Raw genomic sequence first — 19,600 nt, 5'->3', positions numbered from 1 at the left:
GGAACTTTCCCTAGAAACATTGTATTGTAATCTAAAGAAGAAAAGACGCCTCCATATGAACTTGAGGACACCTGAAGGAGCAGCATGGCCCTATACAATGAGAATATACGGCATGTGTCCTCTGATGATACCAGTATGTTCCACCATAACATGGACCTGTGTAATGGACAAGTAGCTACTACCAAACCCCAAAACCTATTGTAACCAGAGATAACACTATAAAAAAATTAAAGTTGCTTTTATTTTATTATTTAAATAAAAAATTCTCAAGAAATCTTAAAAGTTGACAATCAGGCGTCCATCATCCATATTTCCACGCATTCAGTAATAGCTGATGGTCGGTCTGACACATGTGCAGCCCAGAGTCACCAGCTCGCCCTCCAGTCTGTAGGAGAAGCTGCAGCCTTTCTGCTCCCGTCGTAGGACCATCACCTCCTGCTGGATGGGGAAGGAGATCAGGTCTGGACTTTCATGGAGATCAGTGTCTACACAAGCAAAAGTCAGACAATCGGCCTCGGCAATGACGACAGGGAACCTGTTGGTATCTGTGCTGAGACTGGGAATAAAAATACACAGTGAGAGAAGCTGTGTAACACCTGGTCCATGTCCGCGCTCCTTGTTCTTATCCTGCAGATTCTCGAGGCTTTTTCTTCAGTCTTCTGCTCTATAAATCTCCAGTTTCTCCCTCCATACAAGGTTATTCTGGGTGATGTCAGAGCCGCGCCGTGCGCTCTCAGCTTCTCTCCTTCATGTTTTATTTCTAATAACTGCAGCTGCATCTCCCTCCTCCCCTGAAGTCTATTTGGGGACAGGGGAGATTTCTGAACGGTTACTGGGAGCTTGTAGGCAGGAAAAGAAGAACGAGAGGCGGCTAGAAGATGGGAAGACGTTATTCTCCACTAAAGGGGTTATAAAAACATCCCGACAAGCTATTCCCTGCTATTGTAACTCTACTGAAAAGATTATTTTCTTTCTATACTTTACTAGACGTCCTTCTACAGGAGACTCCGGGAATCTCCACCGGACTGTATCACTATTCAGCGCTGCTTGTAATGTGACAGGTTGTGATATTACCTGTATTCCCAGGGGGACAGAGAGCGGGTGTGACCGTCCTCCATCTGCTCCGAGCCGTCCATAGAGCTGCTGTCAATCAGACTGGTGTCCACTGTCATACTGGTCATCTCTGTCTGCCCTCTAGAGGGAGCTCTTCACCCCTAGATCCTTCCTGATTATGGGGCAAATCCTCCTCTGGTAGAAAGGCCGATGAGCTGAAGGAGACCAGGACGGCCACCTGAGAGATAGGGAAAGATGGGGAGAACATGGAGAATAATTCACATCATTCCAAAAATAGGGGAAACTTGTCTTGTGCAGATGACGTTTGCCTTGAAGGGGTTGTCCCCTTTCAGAATAGTGACTATCATGGGCTACAGTGGCTGTAACAAAACAAACTGAGTATTACTCCCCCTCCCTGGGTCTAACTCCAGCTCTCCGCTGCTGCCTGATCTCTGCTGATTGTCTGCAGCACTGACATCACATCAACAACTCTACAGCCAATCATGGCTGTGTTCAGCTTACTGATTGGTTGCAATGCTGTCAACTTGATGTCAGCACTGCAGACAATCAGCACAGACCAGGCAGTGTCGGAAAGATGGCGTTAGACCCGGGGAGGGTGAGCAATACCTGGTGTGTTTTCTTATTTTATATATATATATAACCCTTTCTTATAACCCCTTTAGCAAGGCTGAGTCTATTATCTTCCTTTAGAGGGGGAATTACAAATATTATGTGTCCTGTCCTGAAATGTAACGTCACCACTAGTGATGGGAGCAGCGGTAAATCAGTGAATAAATGAAATCTTCTACATCTTTGTGTTATTCCACTTTGTGTTTCATCTCTCACCATCTTCAGGATCTGTTTGATGTCAGTGAATGAGGACGGTTCTGTTTCCATTCGGAGGCCGTAATCCTGCACATTGCTGCTCCTGCTCTCAGCGGATACATTGTATCCAGTCTAGAAAATGCTCCTGAGCAAAATATATATCAGGACTAGTGTTGAGCATTCCGATACTGAAATATCGGGTATCGACCGATATTCGCGGTATGGGAGTTCTGATACTGAGTTCCGATACTTTTAGAATATAGAATACCGGAATCGGAAGTTCCCATAATGCCTGTGCTCTGCAGTGTCTCTGAAGGATGACAAGCTGGATGGCAGCGCTCAGCTTACTCTACTTGTCATTTAATGTTAAAGGATTTATTTAAAAAAATAATAGTGTTTTCATGCACCGTCTCTTTAAAAAAGCCGGCCGGCAATTCAGCATCGGCATACACCGGTACCCGACAATTTACAACAGAAAGAATAGAGCATCACACATAGATTAGAAAGATAGAAACATGTCAGTCACACATATATGAAGTACAGTGACAGTGTTGCTTACTGTACTTGTCATTTAGTGTAAAGGATTTATTTAAAAAAATAATAGTGTTTTCGTGCACCGTCTCTTTAAAAAAGTCGGCCGGCAATTCAGCAGCGGTACCCGACAATTTATAACAGAAAGAATAGAGCATCACACATAGATTAGAAAGATAGAAACATGTCAGTCACATATATAAGGAGTACAGTGATAGTGTTGATTACTGTACTTGTCATTTAGTGTTAAAATAAAGGATTTATTTAAAAAAAAATTGGCGCGGGGTTCCCCGTACTTTTAGGCTCTAGCGGAGGTTAAGCAGACGGCTGGGGCAGATGTTTGAAGCCTGGGAAGGGGGTAATACCCACGGAGCTTCCCAGGCTACTAATATCAGCCTTTACTAGCTATTAAAATGGGGGACCGCCCCAAAAAAATGACGTGGGGTTCCCCCTATTTTAATAGCTAGCAAAGGCTAGGCAGACAGCTGGGGGCTGATATTAATAGCCCAGGAAGGGTACCATGAATATTGGCCCCCTCCCAGGCTAGAAACACCAGCAGTCAGCTGCCCCAGAAATGGCGCATCCTTAGGATGCGCCAATTCTGGCACTTAGCCTCACTCTTCCCATAGCTCTTGAGCAGGAGAATTTTCCCACGCTGTCAGTGACGTGCATGACGTGAGCTGAGTTCATTGGACATGAACTCGGCTCATCTGGATGCGGTCACAGCGAGACACTGAGGAGCACAAGCATGTCTGCGCTTCTCAGTCTCTGCGGCATGGCAAGCTGGATGGCAGCTTTCGGCTGCGATCCAGCCTGTCATGTGAATGTGACGCGCCCCCTGGGCCTATGCTGTGCTGCTATGCAGGGGGAATACCCGGAACCGGATCGCTGGGGGTTGTAGTTCTCCGTGGCGGTGACCCGGTCCGTGCCCAGGGTGGTCAAACCAGTGGCAGTCTTAATGGTGTTATAATAAGTGTCCGACTACGCCACCCGTGGATTGCGGTCAGTGGGGACCGCCGCTGCGCTGCAGACCGCTGAGGCTGATGTTGTTTGCGCAGCCAAGAATGGGATAACTCCCCACGGGAGAAGTATTACCTCAGGGCAGCTAGTGTAAGAGATGATGGTGGTGATGGTGTGAGTGTCCCAGTACTGATGGTGCTGGTGCGGCGAGGAACCACAGAGACGTGCAGCTGCAGTTTTCAATGCTTTACTCACAGTTCTTTATCAGGTCACTTGTGCACAGTTAGGACCGCCCGAGCCGTGCTGCGTTCACCAGGTGAGGGACTCGGTCAACTCCCAGGCAATTCCAGAGTGTGGTTCAGAGCTCCCCTCTCTTCCTTTCTACTGGCCGTCCCCACCAGTGACCCACCTTTGTCCAGCTTCCTCGGGCCTTCTGTTGGCGAAACCTCTCCCGGTTTCCCTGACCCTATACGGTATGCCTTTCTGGTGGATGTAGTGAGGGGTCGCACCAAGATGTGGTCACAACCTCCGGTTTTGGCTGAGGATTAGTCGCCTCCACCAATTCGGGTTCCGGTACCCTGCTCTGCCAACCCTTCACCCTATATCTCCTGGACATATGGGCTCCCTGTCAGCCCTCTCTGGCTGAACTCCTCTCTGAACTGACCACGGGACTGAACACTGTTCTAAGATGGTGCCCACCTTATATACCTCCCTCTATGTGTGAGCCCAGGTGACTAGCAACCAATGGGCTCCTACCTATGCCCAGAGACCCACCCCTATCTGCTCCTACACCACTGGGTTTTCCTCCCACCCCCCCACTCCAGCCAGGAACAGATGCTGTCTTGCCTGCACTTCTGTCTAGTGGGAGCACCGTTGAGCTGTCCCTCGGAAATGGGGTGTGTGTGGTGCATGCAGCTTACTGAGTCCTGGTCCACACTCCATCCTTACCCGGGAGTGGAATATCACACCTCTGGTTTGAGGTGCAATACCCCTGTAGCAGCCGAGTCCTCGGGGTGCTACAAATGTAGCAGAGCTGGAGCCGTCCTGGGAACCATGGAAAGGTAAGGATACGGTTGGTTTATTATTTTTCTTTTATTGCAGGAGATCACTGGCTTCAGCTGGAATGGGCGTGATGGTAAGTATGGTTTAATGTAGAACAATAAAGAATTGTGTCTTTATTTCAATTAAAGGACTTTATTCTGGGTGATTGTGTTTTTTTTTTAACTTTGACTTCGATGCTGAATTGCATGGCCCCTCATCCGAATCCTGGTATGCATGCCTCCCTCATCCCCAATCCCGGTATGCGTGGCACCCCTCATCCCCAATCCTGGTATGCGTGGCACCCCTCATCCCCAATCCCGGTATGCGTGGCACCCCTCATCCACAATCCCGGTATGCATGGAACCCCTCATCCCCAATCCCGGTATGCGTGGCATCCCTCATCCCTATTCTGGTATGCGTGGCACCTTTCATACCCAATCCTGGTATGCGGTGCACCCCTCATCCCCAATCCTGGTAAGCGTGGCACCCCTCATCCCCAATCCCGGTATGCGTGGCACCCCTCATCCCTATTCTGGTATGCGTGGCACCCCTCATCCCTATTCTGGTATGTGTGGCACCCCTCATCCCTATTCTGGTATGCATGGCAACTTTCATCCCCAATCCTGGTATGCATGGCACCCCTCATCCCCAATCCCGGTATGCGTGGCACCCCTCATCCCTATTCTGGTATGCGTGGCACCTTTCATCCCCAATCCTGGTATGCGTGGCACCCCTCATCCCCAATCCTGGTATGCATGGCTCCCCTCATCCCCAATGCCATTATGCGTGGCACCCCTCATCCCCAATCCTGGTATGCGTGTCACCCCTCATCCCCAATCCTGGTATGCGTGTTTCCCCTCATCCCCAATCCCATTATGCGTCGCACCCCTCATCCCCAATCCCATTATGCGTGGCACCCCTCATCCCCAATCCCATTATGCGTGGCTCCCGTCATCCCCAATCACATTATGCGTGGCACCCCTCATCCCCTATCCCGGTATGCGTGGCACCCCTCATACCCAATCCTGGTATGCGTGTCACCCCTCATCTCCAATCCTGGTATGCGTGTTTCCCCTCATCCCCAATCCCATTATGCGTCGCACCCCTCATCCCCAATCCCATTATGCGTGGCACCCCTCATCCCCAATCTCATTATGCGTGGCTCCCCTCATCCCCAATCCCATTATGCGTGGCACCCCTCATACCCAGTCCTGATATGCGTGGCACCCCTCATCCCCAATCCTGGTATGCGTGGCACCCCTCATCCCCCCACTATACATACATCCCCCAAAAAATAAACAGTTATACTCACGTTTCTTCTCTGTACCCCAGCGCTGCAGCGTCCTGTTCTGCCGGAGGCCGGGGGAGGAGTGCGGCGACAGAGCACCGCGCTGTAAATGTGCCTTCAGTAAAATGGCACCGGATAGCGTTATGCGCATGCGCTGATCCGACGTCTCACTCCGCACCCGGTCTCCGCTGAAGAGAGGTACCGCGGCAACGCTCCTCCCGGTCAGGTAAGTATGTAAGTATGGCGCCGGAGATCGCAGTGTGCTTTCAGTGCCTATGCATACCGCGCTCTCCGACGCCATACACCTCCTCTTACCGGTAACGGCTGGATGCGGTCTTCTGTGTGGAGCTTCGGACAGAGACCCGCATCCCCGGTTATATTATAGATACTGTAATATTACAGGACAGTGAGGTTTCTCCAATGTTCAAGAGGGAATGTTGTTAGAAAGGGTTTGTCGAATTGTGAGACAGATATTACTGCTTAAATATATTGTATTACTTATCATTGCAACCAGTATAATACTCCAGAGCTGTATTCATAATTCTCTCGGATCAGTAATGTAATGTATGTACACAGTGACTGCACCAGCAGAATAGTGAGTGCATCTCTAGGGTATAATACAGGATATAACTCAGGATCAGTACAGGATCAGTAATGTAATATATATACACAGTGACTGCACCAGCAGAATAGTGAGTGCAGCTCTGGAGTATAATATAGGATGTAACTCAGGATCAGTACAGGATAAATAATGTAATATATGTATACAGTGACTGCTCCAGCAGAATAGTGAGTGCAGCTCTGGGGTATAATACAGGATATAACTCAGGATCAGTAATGTAATATATGTACACAGTGACTCCACCAGCAGAATAGTGAGTGCAGCTCTGGGGTATAATACAGGATGTAACTCAGGATCAGTACAGGATCAGTAATGTAATGTATGTACACAGTGACTGCACCAGCAGAATAGTGAGTGCAGCTCTGATCAGCTGTTGCTCACTGTGGTGATTTAGGGTGTGGTGGCCGCAGATCCTGCTGTGTGCTCCAGCTCTCCTGAGAACCAACACCTCTCCACCTGGGGATCTGCTCTCTCTCCTACCCAGGGAGAGAGTGGGTTTCCTGGGATGAGTGATGGAGCCAAGTCCCAGGCTTCTGCTTCCCGAACCAGGCGGTGGGGGGCAGAAGAAACCAGCAACCGGCCTGCACATCGGAGGACTCGGGGGTGAGACCCTCCACCAGGAGTCGCAGCAATGTGGCTCCTACTCCCCCCAGGACTGTGGAGACTCCTAGAAGCCGCAAGGCTTCCAACATGGAGGAAAAGCCTGACAGCGCGCACGATGGTGCTCCTTCCGGAGTTAATCTGAGTGCTCACGGAGGTGAGGCCGACCTCACTGAGGGGGGTTGGGGGCTGCAGGGACCCCGGGAGTCTGTGTCCACCTATGCCTCCCGGGTCATGATCCACCACCGTGAGTATGAAGATGCAAGTAAGCTCGTCAAGAGGCTTTGGGAGGAGCTGCGCTGCACAAGCGCCAAAGCTGCAGGTGCCTCCAAACCGAGGAAGACAAAGCTCCAAGCAAAGGTAAAGAGGCTCAAAACTGAGATTAATGTGCTGGATCTAAGGAAAGCTGCCATCAGGGAGCAGAGTGGTCCATTTAAAGAAAATCTGATAAATGAAGATTGTTTCAGAGAAATGGCTGATAACAGAGAGCAAAGGCAGATGGGGCTGCAGCCTGAGAGACAGGTGGATGATGAGAGTGATGATGACCAGCAGAAAGCCCCACCTGGCAGCCAGCAAAGTCAACCGCAGGCCACGTGCAGTGAGCTCCCTGCAGGGCAGGCAACAATGGCCTCCGGTCGCAGTTCTGCCAGCTCTGTGGAGGACAGTGACAGTAGCGGCAAGGAAGGGGCGCTAATGGCAGAAATAAAGCTCCTGGAGTCCCCAGTGTGCCTCCAAAACTTCCATCTTGGTGACGATCTACCAGAAGAGGCACCTGGGGGCCACAAAAAGCTGCAGGAAGTGGTAAGCTATGTATATGCCCCCCTCCCTGTACCCCCTGAGTCAGCGGCAGGCTCACCTCGCTGTATAAGCCCCGTTGCCCAGCCCAGCCCGGGTTCTGCTGTGGATCCGGTGCAAAGTCGCGGGGAGATTACACAGCGTGGTAGTGAGGCGCAGAGCTCCGTCTCTGCTTGTAGTAGCGGGGACGCAGCAGGAGGTGCATCAGCCGAGAGGCTGGAAAGTGATGGCGGCCCAGCGGCGCGCGTTCGGTCAGACCATGATGCTGCGGTGCGCTCCTCAGTGGGATGGGGGAGCAGCCCGGTGTCGGGGGCAGCTTCGATAGCCTCGGCGCCTCTGAATGCTGTTGCCGCTGATCACTTAGTTGAGAAGCTGCGACAGTGTGAGGGGGCTGCTGGGGCTGAGCGTTCCAGTCCTCCCATGAAAGTGTTATTTTGTGTTGGCGCCACTGGTCAGGAAGATCCTGATGCTAAAGATCAGCAGCGCCTCACAACAGCTAAAGATCAGCGTCGCATCTCTACAAATGCAAAACAGCGGAAATTACCGACTGATGATGTGGAGGGCACACATAAGACCAGGGGTGAGGTCTCCTCCAGTTCTATGGAGGGGACTGAGCCCCTTGTGCCTGATGATGCTGAGGTCAAAATGTCATCCACCATTGTTACTGGTCTAGTAGGAATGAATGTGGTGGTGGGTGTGAATGAGGCCAATTCATTGTCCAGTGGTGTGGTTGCTGGTTTGGTGGAGGGTGAGATGGAGGTGGGTAATGGTGATGCTGTTTGGGCTTATGTAGTCACTGGTCCGATTGCCCCCCCGGTGGTGGCAATACCTGTCCAAAGTTATGCTAGTGTCACCGCCGGGGCAAATAGGGCATCCTCCTCGTCTCCGGGCTTTGGGGACAGCATGTTGCAACGGCGCCTTCTGGAGGCTCTAAAGAAGGGGGAGAGATCACTAATGGTAGAGGGTCGAGAGGTTGATCTATACTTCTGGATAGAGAGGCATGGCCTCGGGGCCTTCCGAGAGCAAAAAGGGGGGGATACAGTGTGGTCCCTCCCAACAGCCGGGCCAGGCAGTGTGCGTAAGAATGTGGTCCGTCTTCGGTGGAGGGGCAGTGATGCATGTCCTCCAAGGTCTAAAGTTGTGGAGCTCCTGCTGAGGATGGGCTTCAAGGCTATTGACATCTATGCCTTGATACATCCCTATTCCACGCCTGAGTTTGATGTCAGCTTTGTTCAGCCGGAGGGGCTTGAGCTCTTCTGGACGAATTATGAGTTGGCAAAAAATGAGCCCGGCTGGCGAGACTTTGCCGTTCAGGCAGTGTCTCGCCAAAACCAAATCAAGAAAGTGACCGTGATGACTCGTAACGAGTCACTTTCTTGTTATGACATCATGACGTGGCTTGGTCGGTATGGAGAGGTAGTGGAGACGCCAAAGAAAAAACGCGACGAGTTTAGTATCTGGTCAGGGTCCTGGACATTTATGGTAAAACTTAAGCATTCAGGTGGTACGGTTGCCCACATTCCAACATCTGCCTTCCTTGGTATGGATCGTATCCTGGTGTTCTACCAGGGGCAACCGAAGCTCTGTCACAGGTGCGGCGACCCCACACACTTCAGTGCAAACTGCACTGTGCAGAAATGTGCGTTGTGTGGGGGTGTCGGCCATCTTGCTGCCTCTTGTGTGGAGATTAGGTGCCACCTGTGTGGTGAGTTAGGTCACCTATTCAGCCGTTGTCCTCGCTCCTTCGTTAATGCAGTTGAGACCCCGGTGGGAGAAAGCCGTGAGGCCGATTCTGCTGGGGAGGGGACTAGCAGGGGTGGGGGAGATGAGGGGCCAGGGAAGAAAAGCAATAAAAGACGCCTGCCCAGCTGAGGCATCTAGACAAGTGCAGACAGGAGAGGTAGTAGTAAGTCAGAGTGGTGGGAGATGTTCAAGAAAAGGGTGGCGAGATTCTTCCGCCAGCTCTTGAGCCTCAGGAGCCTGGACAGGTATCGCCTGTATCAGGGCCTGAGGAGGAAACTCGAGCATCTTGTCTCAACTGGAGGTAGCCGCGAGGAGATCTCCAGAGTGAAATCTTTGCTAATGAGGTGTCAGTATGATAGGCACGCATCTTTGGGTTTTGAGAGGGATTATGGGAAGTACCGCTCGCCAGACCCTTACTAAAACTGCAAGATATCAGTGAATAGTAAAGTTGTTACAGGACTGGTTGACACTGCGGGGTCCCTGAAAAGATCCAGATCAGGGATCCTAGAGGTAGTCAGATCCTTCTACTCGCACCTCTTGGGGAAGAGGGATCTGGATTGGGATGAGATGTCGGCTTTTCTGGCTGAAGCCATCCCCGAACCAGGGGTAGACCCCTCTCTTGGTGTTTTGACAGAGATGATCAGGGAAGAGGAAGTTAAGTTGGCGATTGAAGGGCTTACCCTAAAGAAATCTCCCGGTCCAGATGGCTTAACATCTGAATTCTATAAGACCTTTAAGGACGCCTTGGTTCCCCTCTTGACTGCGGTATTCAATGAGTGTCTTTCCTCGGGCACTCTGCCAAAGTCAATGAGGCGGTCTACCCTGATCATCTTGTCAAAGGGTAAGGACTCATTTTGCATTGAGAATTGGTGTCCCATAGCGCTTCTCAATGCAGACAGGAAGGTTTTGGCAAAGGTGCTGTTTAATCGGCTGGTGAAATTTGTGCCCCGACTCCTTTCGGGAGCCCAGCTTTGCTCTGTTCCGAGCCGCAATACAATTAGTGCTCTACTCTGTGTCCGAGAGGTGGTGGAGCAGGGTAGGGCTGGCCACTTCAAGGGGTACATGCTGTTATTGGACCAGGAAAAAGCGTTTGATCGGTTTAATCATGAGTACCTCTGGTCTGTCCTTCTGAGGTATGGGCTGCCGGGGGGGTTTGTTGATTGGCTTAAGACCTTGTACGCTGGGGCAGAGAGTTTCCCGCATGTGAACGGTTGGATTGGCAGCTCTTTCGAGGTTGGGTGTGGTGTTCACCAGGGTTGTCCCTTGAGCCCACTGCTGTACGTGTTTGCGCTTGACCCACTTCTTAGGAGGGTGGAGCGTGGACCGTTGGCTGGGATCGGGATGGACCGGGAAGCACCAGAAGCCACTCTGAGAGTGGTGGCGTATGCCGATGACGTCACTGTTTTTGTTTCCTCTGATGGGGAGGCAGAATGGCTGATGTCAGAGGTAAATCGCTACTTGGAGGCATCCGGGTCTAAGATCAACAGGGATAAGTGTGAGAGTCTCGGGCTGGGAGGAGGAGATTCTGGTTTTGATCTCCCAGACACCCTTCCAGAACCCAAAGTCTCTGGAATAGTTCTTGGCTTTGAATTTGGCCAGGGGGATTACCCCAAACAAAATTGGGACAGCAGGCTGGAAATCACCACTCAGTAGGTGAACCAATGGAAGGGTTGGTCTTTGACCCTAAGGGAAAGGGTAAACCTGATTAAAACCTACCTGCTCCCTTTGCTGATCTATCTGGGCAGTGTGTGCATCTTGCCGGAGCCTCTCTGGACTCGGGTCTACAGTTTGTTCTTCCAACTGTTATAGGGGAATAGACTGAACCTGGTCAAGAGGGAGCTTACTTACCGTACGAGGAGACTAGGAGGGTTGGGTATGGTCAACCCTGTGGTATTCCTTGTGAATACCTTCATTAAGATCAATATTGCAAACCTCTGGAAAGAGAGGGCTCCTCTGTGGGTATTCTCCTGTAGGGGATGGTTTCAGCCTTTCTTCCAGGAATGGGAGACAGGATGGCAAGTGAAGGATCTACGCACACCGCATGGACATCTCCCGGCTTACGCTACCGTGGTTCTGAAGGTAATTCGATGGTGGGGTCTGGAAATGTGGGAGGTCAGGACTCTGCCAAGGAAGCTCTCCTTGACAAAAGGGTTCTGTTGACCCATTTTCAGAGGCCTCTGGTGCTCAGGGATTGTCCAAGTCGGGATCTTGTGGTGGGTCTGCATCTTTTGAATTCTATCAGGATCCCCTCGAAGTTTTGGGACTTGGCTTGGCGCTGTTTCCATGGGAAACTGTGTGTGAGGGACAATCTGAAGTGTAGGAGCTCTGAGGACAGGAACTGTCCTCGGGAGCATTGTGGTACCATGCTAGAAGGCATGGACCACTTCCTGCTTTGTTGTCCCTTTAACACAGAGGTGTACAACAGGGTGGGCGCCTCCATTGGCTGGCCACGGCTGGCCGATCTCTCTTATGCGGAATGGGCCTATGGAGCATTCGGAGACCTGGGTGGTCGGGGCCACTGCACCTTATTTCTAGTTAGCACAGTGGTTAGGTATCACAAGTGGAACGCACGGTGCTTAGTATCGACGCAAAGGAAAATCCTCCCAATGGACGATGTGTTTAGGACCATACTCGGTGACCTGGTGAAGATACGTTCTCTGGAGTATGAGAGACTGGGCACACGTCGGGCCTCTCTCCTCTTGAGGGGCTTTTCTTTTAGTGTGCCCTAGTCTGGTCATCTCTTCTCCTGGTGGTGGGCTGCTGCTGACACCATAGATTTTTGTTTTGTTTTGATCAGTAGACAGTGATGTAGGGCTGCAGTCGCCGAACTTGGGCTTGTGGTTATTTTATTGTTTGTTATTGTATTGTTTGTTTCTGTATATATTGTATATAAGGATACGGATTTGGGTGTAGGTGTGAGGTTGGGTGGTGGGAAAAGGGGGGAGGTGGGTTCATCTTGTGGGACACTAATTATTTGGGTGAGAAACTGGCACTGCCTGATCTGGCCTATGGACGTTGGACATGGACTGAGGCATGAGACGCAGGACCAGCTTTCAGGTCAGTGCCGGGGTTGGGACTGGTCGGCTCGAGTGTGGGATGTTTTGTTTTCTCTTGTATATATTTGTATAGTTAGTATTTATTTTATATTATTTATAAAAAAAAGTGTATATATATATATATATATATATATATATATATATATATATATATATATATATTAGTTTGTATATAATTTTGTCGGCTATTGTTTATTTTACTTACTATATTGTTATTTGTTTGGCAACCGGACCAGATGTCATAGTGTAAGTAGTTGTTTATTCTGTATATATGTATAATATGTGTGTGAGGAGAGAGGGAGCGGCTGGACCAGTTCATTACATTGTTTATTTTGTGGTTATTAATTTTGTTTTGTTTCTGTTATTATTATTGTTATGTTTTTCATTTTTATAATAAAAAGATCTACAGGATGTAACTCAGGATCAGTACAGGATCAGTAATGTAATGCATGTACACAGTGACTGCACCAGCAGAATAGTGAGTGCAGCTCTGGAGTATAATACAGGATGTAACTCAGGATCAGTACAGGATCAGTAATGTAATGTATGTACACAGTGACTGCACCAGCAGAATAAAGAGTGCAGCTCTGGAGTATAATACAGGATGTAACTCAGGATCAGTACAGGATCAGTAATGTAATTTATGTACACAGTGACTGGACCAGCAGAATAGTGAGTGCAGCTCTGGAGTATAATACAGGATGTAACTCAGGATCAGTACAAAATCAGTAATGTAATGTATGTACACAGCGACTGCACCAGCAGAATAGTGAGTGCAGCTCCGGAGTATAATACAGGATGTAACTCAGGATTAGTAATGTAATATATGTACACAGTGACTGCACCAGCAGAATAGTGAGTGCAGCTCTGGAGTATAATACAGGATGTAACTCAGGATCAGTACAAAATCAGTAATGTAATGTATGTACACAGTGACTGCAAAAGCAGAATAGTGAGTGCAGCTCTGGAGTATAATACAGGATGTAACTCAGGATCAGTAATGTAATGTATGTACACAGTGACTGCACCAGCAGAATAGTGAGTGCAGCTCCGTGGTATAATACAGGATGTAACTCAGGATCAGTACAGGATCAGTAATGTAATTTATGTACACAGTGACTGGACCAGCAGAATAGTGAGTGCAGCTCTGGAGTATAATACAGGATGTAACTCAGGATCAGTACAAAATCAGTAATGTAATGTATGTACACAGTGACTGCAAAAGCAGAATAGTGAGTGCAGCTCTGGAGTATAATACAGGATGTAACTCAGGATCAGTAATGTAATGTATGTACACAGTGACTGCACCAGCAGAATAGTGAGTGCAGCTCCGGGGTATAATACAGGATGTAACTCAGGATCAGTACAGGATCAGTAATGTAATGTATGTACACAGTGACTGCACCAGCAGAATAGTGAGTGCAGCTCTGGGGTATAATACAGGATGTAACTCAGGATCAGTACAGGATCAGTAATGTAATCTATGTACACAGCGACTGCACCAGCAGAATAGTGAGTGCAGCTCTGGAGTATAATACAGGATGTAACTAAGGATCAGTAATGTAATGTATGTACACAGTGACTGCACCAGCAGAATAGTGAGTGCAGCTCTGGGGTATAATACAGGATGTAACTCAGGATCAGTACAGGATCAGTAATGTAATGTATGTACACAGCGACTGCACCAGCAGAATAGTGAGTGCAGCTCTGGAGTATAATACAGGATGTAACTCAGGATCAGTACAGGATCAGTAATGTAATGTATGTACACAGTGACTGCACCAGCAGAATAGTGAGTGCAGCTCTGGAGTATAATACAGGATGTAACTCAGGATCAGTACAGGATCAGTAATGTAATGTATGTACACAGTGACTGACCAGCAGAATAGTGAGTGCAGCTCTGGAGTATAATACAGGATGTAACTCAGGATCAGTAATGTAATGTATGTACACAGTGACTGCACCAGCAGAATAGTGAGTGCAGCTCTGGAGTATAATACAGGATGTAACTCAGGATCAGAAATGTAATGCATGTACACAGTGACTGCTCCAGCAGAATAGTGAGTGCAGCACTTGCATGGGGCCACCACCATTTTGTTTGTTATCCTGTGTTATGATACAATGACATGACAATATAATATATTGGTGAATGAATTCCACTTAGAATGTTGGAATTTCTTCTATGTGTTATATAGTCATATCTGGTTGCTCTTGGCTTGAGCGCTGTTGCATATCTTTGGGATAGGTCCATACGAGTATGAATATTATTAGTGTATATTATTGATCCATTATTTAACCCTTACTTATACCACTACATAATGCTGACACTTCCACAATGTCCCCTATCACATGTGTGACATCTTCTGTCCTCAGGTTTTCTCCACTTTGCTTCTTCTGATCTTCATCTCTTGTGTCCATGGAAGAGAAGAGCAGGTCCCTGGCGCTGATGGCTGGGAGGCCCCTCTAGGGTCCGGCGGGGATGTCTCTTCACACCGGACACCACATTTCCTCCACGTGTGAAGGTGGATATGAAGGTCGGCAGTCGGAGTTCTGCACAAGTAATGGCGGACAGTGTGAGGAGCCGCTCCATCTCTCCATGGGAATACAGGTGAATGTACATGGAGTAATGGCAGAAATAATAATAATGATATATGGGGGTCAGCAGGCCGGAGTATGGGGGACTAAACATGGTTACTGCTGTGTCCTGATCTCTCTCATCTCCTTCCACCAGCTCTAATGTGGACAGTAACAGATTCCCTGCGGTCATCAGCGAGGCCCGATGTCTCCACCGCGGATGTTTGGACCCGGAGGGTCATGTGGACCTCAGCATGAACTCAGTCCCCATCAGACAGGAGATCCTGGTCCTGCGTGGTGAGATGAGAGGATGTGTCCCCACCTATAGGCTGGAGAAGCAGCTGGTGACGGTGGGCTGCACCTGTGTCCGGCCCATCATCCAGTACCTGGAGTAACAGACGCCATTGTCACGGAGCCTCAGCTGTCATGTAGCGTCTTTGTTACCCCTAGCAACCAATCAGAAATCACGTTTATTTTTCATGTGTAATTTACAAATGTAAAAGCTGAATTCTAATCGGTTGCTATCGGCAACGAGAGTTCAAGGATTATTTATACAATGTAGAGAATAATGAAAGTGTTGCCCGTAGCAACCAGTCAGATTCCAGCCATCGATTCCGCACTGCAAGAGGCAAAACGGCAGAAATCTGATTGGTCGTCAGGAGCAGCAGCGACAAGAACTTTGTTATTTTTATAAATCGCTGAGTAATATTATTATAAGACGTATTTCTTGCTTTATAATTGAATTATTTATTATTAGTTGTTGTATTTTTATATAAATGTTTCTCATATTTATACAAATATTTATTACAGAAAATCATTAAAACTATTAGTTAACCTTTGTGTTGTGAGTATATACTGTATATATAGTGGAAAGACAATCCTGGAATCATTTCTAGCTGTTAGAAGATCTTTTACAGTATTTTTTTTTAGTTGATCCATTAAAATAAAACAATGAAACAAATTTGTACATCTTGTGTAGTGTATACAGCTCTTATGCAGACCTATGTGTCTCCATGGTTACAGATTAGAATACACCTGTTTCTTCAGTTATTTTCTCTTTCCGATGCTTTGAGGCTCTTGGAATACAAATATGGTGGTGATCGGAGAACGTAGGAGGAGATTTATTAGGACAAGTGTTTCATTTCCCAAGATTACAGAGGACCTGTCACCTGCTCAAAAAAATTGAGCTAAATATCTAAACATCCCTGAGCTCCACTGATTTCGACTCTTTTTTTATGTTTTGTAGAAAGAATTAAAAATAATTAACTATTAAAATGTAGAATTTCTCTAATGTCAGGCAGGGTTATTTATAATAGAGACCTGGGTGTGGTGGTGAGTAATAATTAGCGATGAGCGAGCTTGCTCGCAACTGCTCGGTACTCGCCACTCGTCACTGTAATACCGCAGCCATGTTGGTTGTGGCATTACAGTGATTGGCTGGCCGCACAGCGTCATCAGGTCTATATCAGACCCGGGACCCTATGCTCGTCACAGTCTACCCTTCAGACAGGCAGAGTAGGGAGAGCTGCTGCTGAGCGAGGGAGAGAATTGGCGGTTGAATTAGTCAGGTATTCCACAGCAATATTCATCTATACTAACAGTCCTGCTAAGGACTAATCCAGATGCATATATTACTGGTGATAGCAGGAGTTAGGCAGAGTTTGTGGAGAGTGTATACAGCACAATAAATCCATTGAACGTTCTGTCTGCTGCTGTTACTCATATCCACAGCCTTAGATAACAGGTTTAATATTCTTTTTGCGCTTAATCCTAATTATTTGGTTGAAATGCAATATAATACACCATTTTTACTGCTCCATTTGCTTGTTAGCAGCATACAGCCAGATTTGTTTGATTTTAATAGCATTGCTGTATTGTGGAAGCAGAGAAACTTGTCCATCTCAGGTGATACGATGTTACTGCGGAAATAATCCTGACATTTTTGGAAATGTGACTAATATTATACTCCATTTAAAGTGTGTCAGTTGTGTGCTGTTCAAACCTATTCACACTTGGACGCTAACCAATACCATACTATAAGGCCACTGCTTAAAACCGTGGTCATCAGACGTGATCCGATATTACTGCTGTAATAATCCTGACATTTTTGGGTACGTGACAAATATTATACTCCATTTAAAATGGGCAAAGCACGTGGCAAGGGACTGGAAAGAGGACAAGATGCTGATGGTGCACGCAGAGGCCGAGGTCATGGGCAAGCTGAAATTATGCCTGCTGAGGGAGCACTACAAGCACCCATATCATGTCGACCTACCTTCCTGCTCCACTTTGTAGGGGGCCGCGAAACACCACTATTGAAGCCAAAGCAGTGTGAAAAGGTTGTTGGTTGGATAGCAGATAATGTTTCCAGTCAGTTTGCCACCACCACCACCCTGTCTTCCACATGGTCCAGTCTCAGTAGCCGTGAGTCTGGACCGCATATTCCTCACTCTGATCCTCCTTTCTCCCACCATGCCGAGTGCCTGGAGACAACTGATCCCACACTTGGACACTCTGAAGAGCTGTTCACATTTCCATTTATGGCATGGGCGGACACAGACTGTAGTGGGCCCCTGTGCAAGAAATTTTTTGGGCCCCCCCCTGCCCTTCATAGGGCAACAAAGTTATGTAAACATAACCCCCCCATGTGCAGCTCTCATTCCCCCCATGTGCATCTCTCATTCCCCCCATGTGCATCTCTCATCCCCCCATGTGCATCTCTCATCCCCCCCATGTGCATCTCTCATCCCCCCATGTGCATCTCTCATCCCCCCCATGTGCATCTCTCATCCCCCCATGTGCATCTCTCATCCCCCCCATGTGCATCTCTCATCCCCCCCATGTGCATCTCTCATGCCCCCCATGTGCATCTCTCATCCCCCTGTGCATCTCTCATCCCCCTGTGCATCTCTCATCCCCCCCATGTGCATCTCTGATTCCCCCCACTCCTAGTTAATTAATTGTATTTAAAAAAAAATAAAACTTGTTATACTTACCCCATGTGATCCCTGCAGAATCCTGGCGCTCGTCCACGTCTCTGCCACCAGGTTCTCCTGACGTTCGGCCATGTGACGGCGCCACATACATAGCCAGCAGCTTTTGTTTTGGCCAAAAGATTTTTAAAGCCACCACCACGGTAAGGTAGACTCTTCTGGCCGGGCCCTACTCTAACCTATTAAAATTTTCTTAAAATATCCAATACTCTTTTTAGATATATTTTTATTTAGTTTTCTTTAAGGGAATGTGTCATATACATTTTTTTTTAAAATGACCAATAATACCACATACAGGGAATACCGCCACACCATGACCAGACCACATATTACCACAACATAGTGACCGAATAATACCACACAAAAGGGAGAAAAACTGCCACACCATGACCAGACCACATATTACCACCACATTACTAATATTACCACCACATTACTAATATTACCATAAGTGTCATTATACACGGGAGCTCTATACATGGTATACAGCTTATAATGTAAGTGTCCAGGTAATCTAGTGATCACCAGTGACATTATACACAGGAGCTCTGTATATAGTGTCAGTGTACAGGTAATACAGTGATCACCAGTAACATTATACACAGGAGCCCTGTACATAGTATATAGTGTAAGTGTACATGTAATACACTGACTCGCTGGTGACGTCTCTAGGTGAAGTCCTTCAGCTACGCTTTTCTCCTTCATCCAGTGCAGACCGCCATCACGTCTTCCAGCCAGGACTCGTCTCTGCATAAAATAACACAGTTATCTAGAGCACATTCCCCAACTTCTACATTACGCAGCTGAATACAGACGTGCATCCACCATCAATATATGGTTAGTTATTATGCAATCTACCATTCCAAATATAAATTGTAATCCACCACGGTGCCCCCATTAACTGTAAATAGCCACTTAATATATAATTTAATTAGAACCTCTACTCTTTCCGCCAATTTGCTACCAGTCACATTCCTGCATCCGCAACGCCCCCTACTCTATACTTCCTGCTCCCCGGATTCATTATTTACATGCACCCCCTTCCCCAATTCATTATATCATGTCCGTGCTCTCCCCACCCCATCATCATTTACTCTCCCCCACCCCACATTCATTATGTGCAGCTCATTATCCCCCTACTCCCAATTCCCCCATGTGCAGCTCATTTTCTCCCAATTCCCCCATGTGCAGCTCTCAAACCCCCCCATGTGCACATCTCTCACCCCCCTCCCCCACATGTGCACATCTCTCATCCGCCTCCCCCACATGTGCACATCTCTCATCCCCCTCCCCCACATGTGCACATCTCTCATCCTCCCCCCATAGTGCACATCTCTCATCCCCCCCACCATAGTGCATCTCTCATCCCCCCACCATAGTGCATCTCTCATCCCCTCACCATAGTGCATCTCTCACCCCCCCCCCATAGTGCATCTCTCATCCCCCCCATAGTGCATTTCTCATCCCCCCCATAGTGCATCTCTCATCCCCCCCCCATAGTGCATCTCTCATCCCCCCC

The 19,600-nt window shown here is 48.2% G+C and overlaps 1 protein-coding gene across 1 annotated transcript; it reads right to left on the bottom strand.

The window, feature by feature from the left end:
• Positions 1–321: 321 nt before the first annotated feature.
• On the bottom strand, positions 322–779 carry LOC141198542 (interleukin-17F-like). Its single transcript, XM_073662976.1, has 2 exons — positions 694–779; positions 322–556 (listed from the first exon to the last, which is right to left on the bottom strand). The coding sequence occupies exons 1-2, from the start codon at positions 777–779 to the stop codon at positions 322–324; spliced, it is 321 nt and encodes a 106-aa protein (XP_073519077.1).
• Positions 780–19,600: the final 18,821 nt, after the last annotated feature.

The sequence above is a fragment of the Phyllobates terribilis genome, unplaced genomic scaffold (genome assembly GCF_046119375.1).
Source record: "Phyllobates terribilis strain yellow unplaced genomic scaffold, ASM4611937v1 Scaffold_97__1_contigs__length_5976380, whole genome shotgun sequence".
In the NCBI taxonomy this organism is placed as follows: domain Eukaryota; kingdom Metazoa; phylum Chordata; class Amphibia; order Anura; family Dendrobatidae; genus Phyllobates; species Phyllobates terribilis.
This window is presented reverse-complemented; position numbering and strand designations above follow the sequence as displayed.

Coding starts and splice junctions, on each gene's coding strand:
- LOC141198542 (XM_073662976.1), bottom strand. CDS start 779: ATGCAGCTGCAGTTATTAGAAATAAAACATGAAGGAGAGAAGCTGAGA. Junction 557..693: donor ACATCACCCAGAATAACCTT/GTATGGAGGGAG, acceptor TTTTATTCCCAG/TCTCAGCACAGATACCAACA.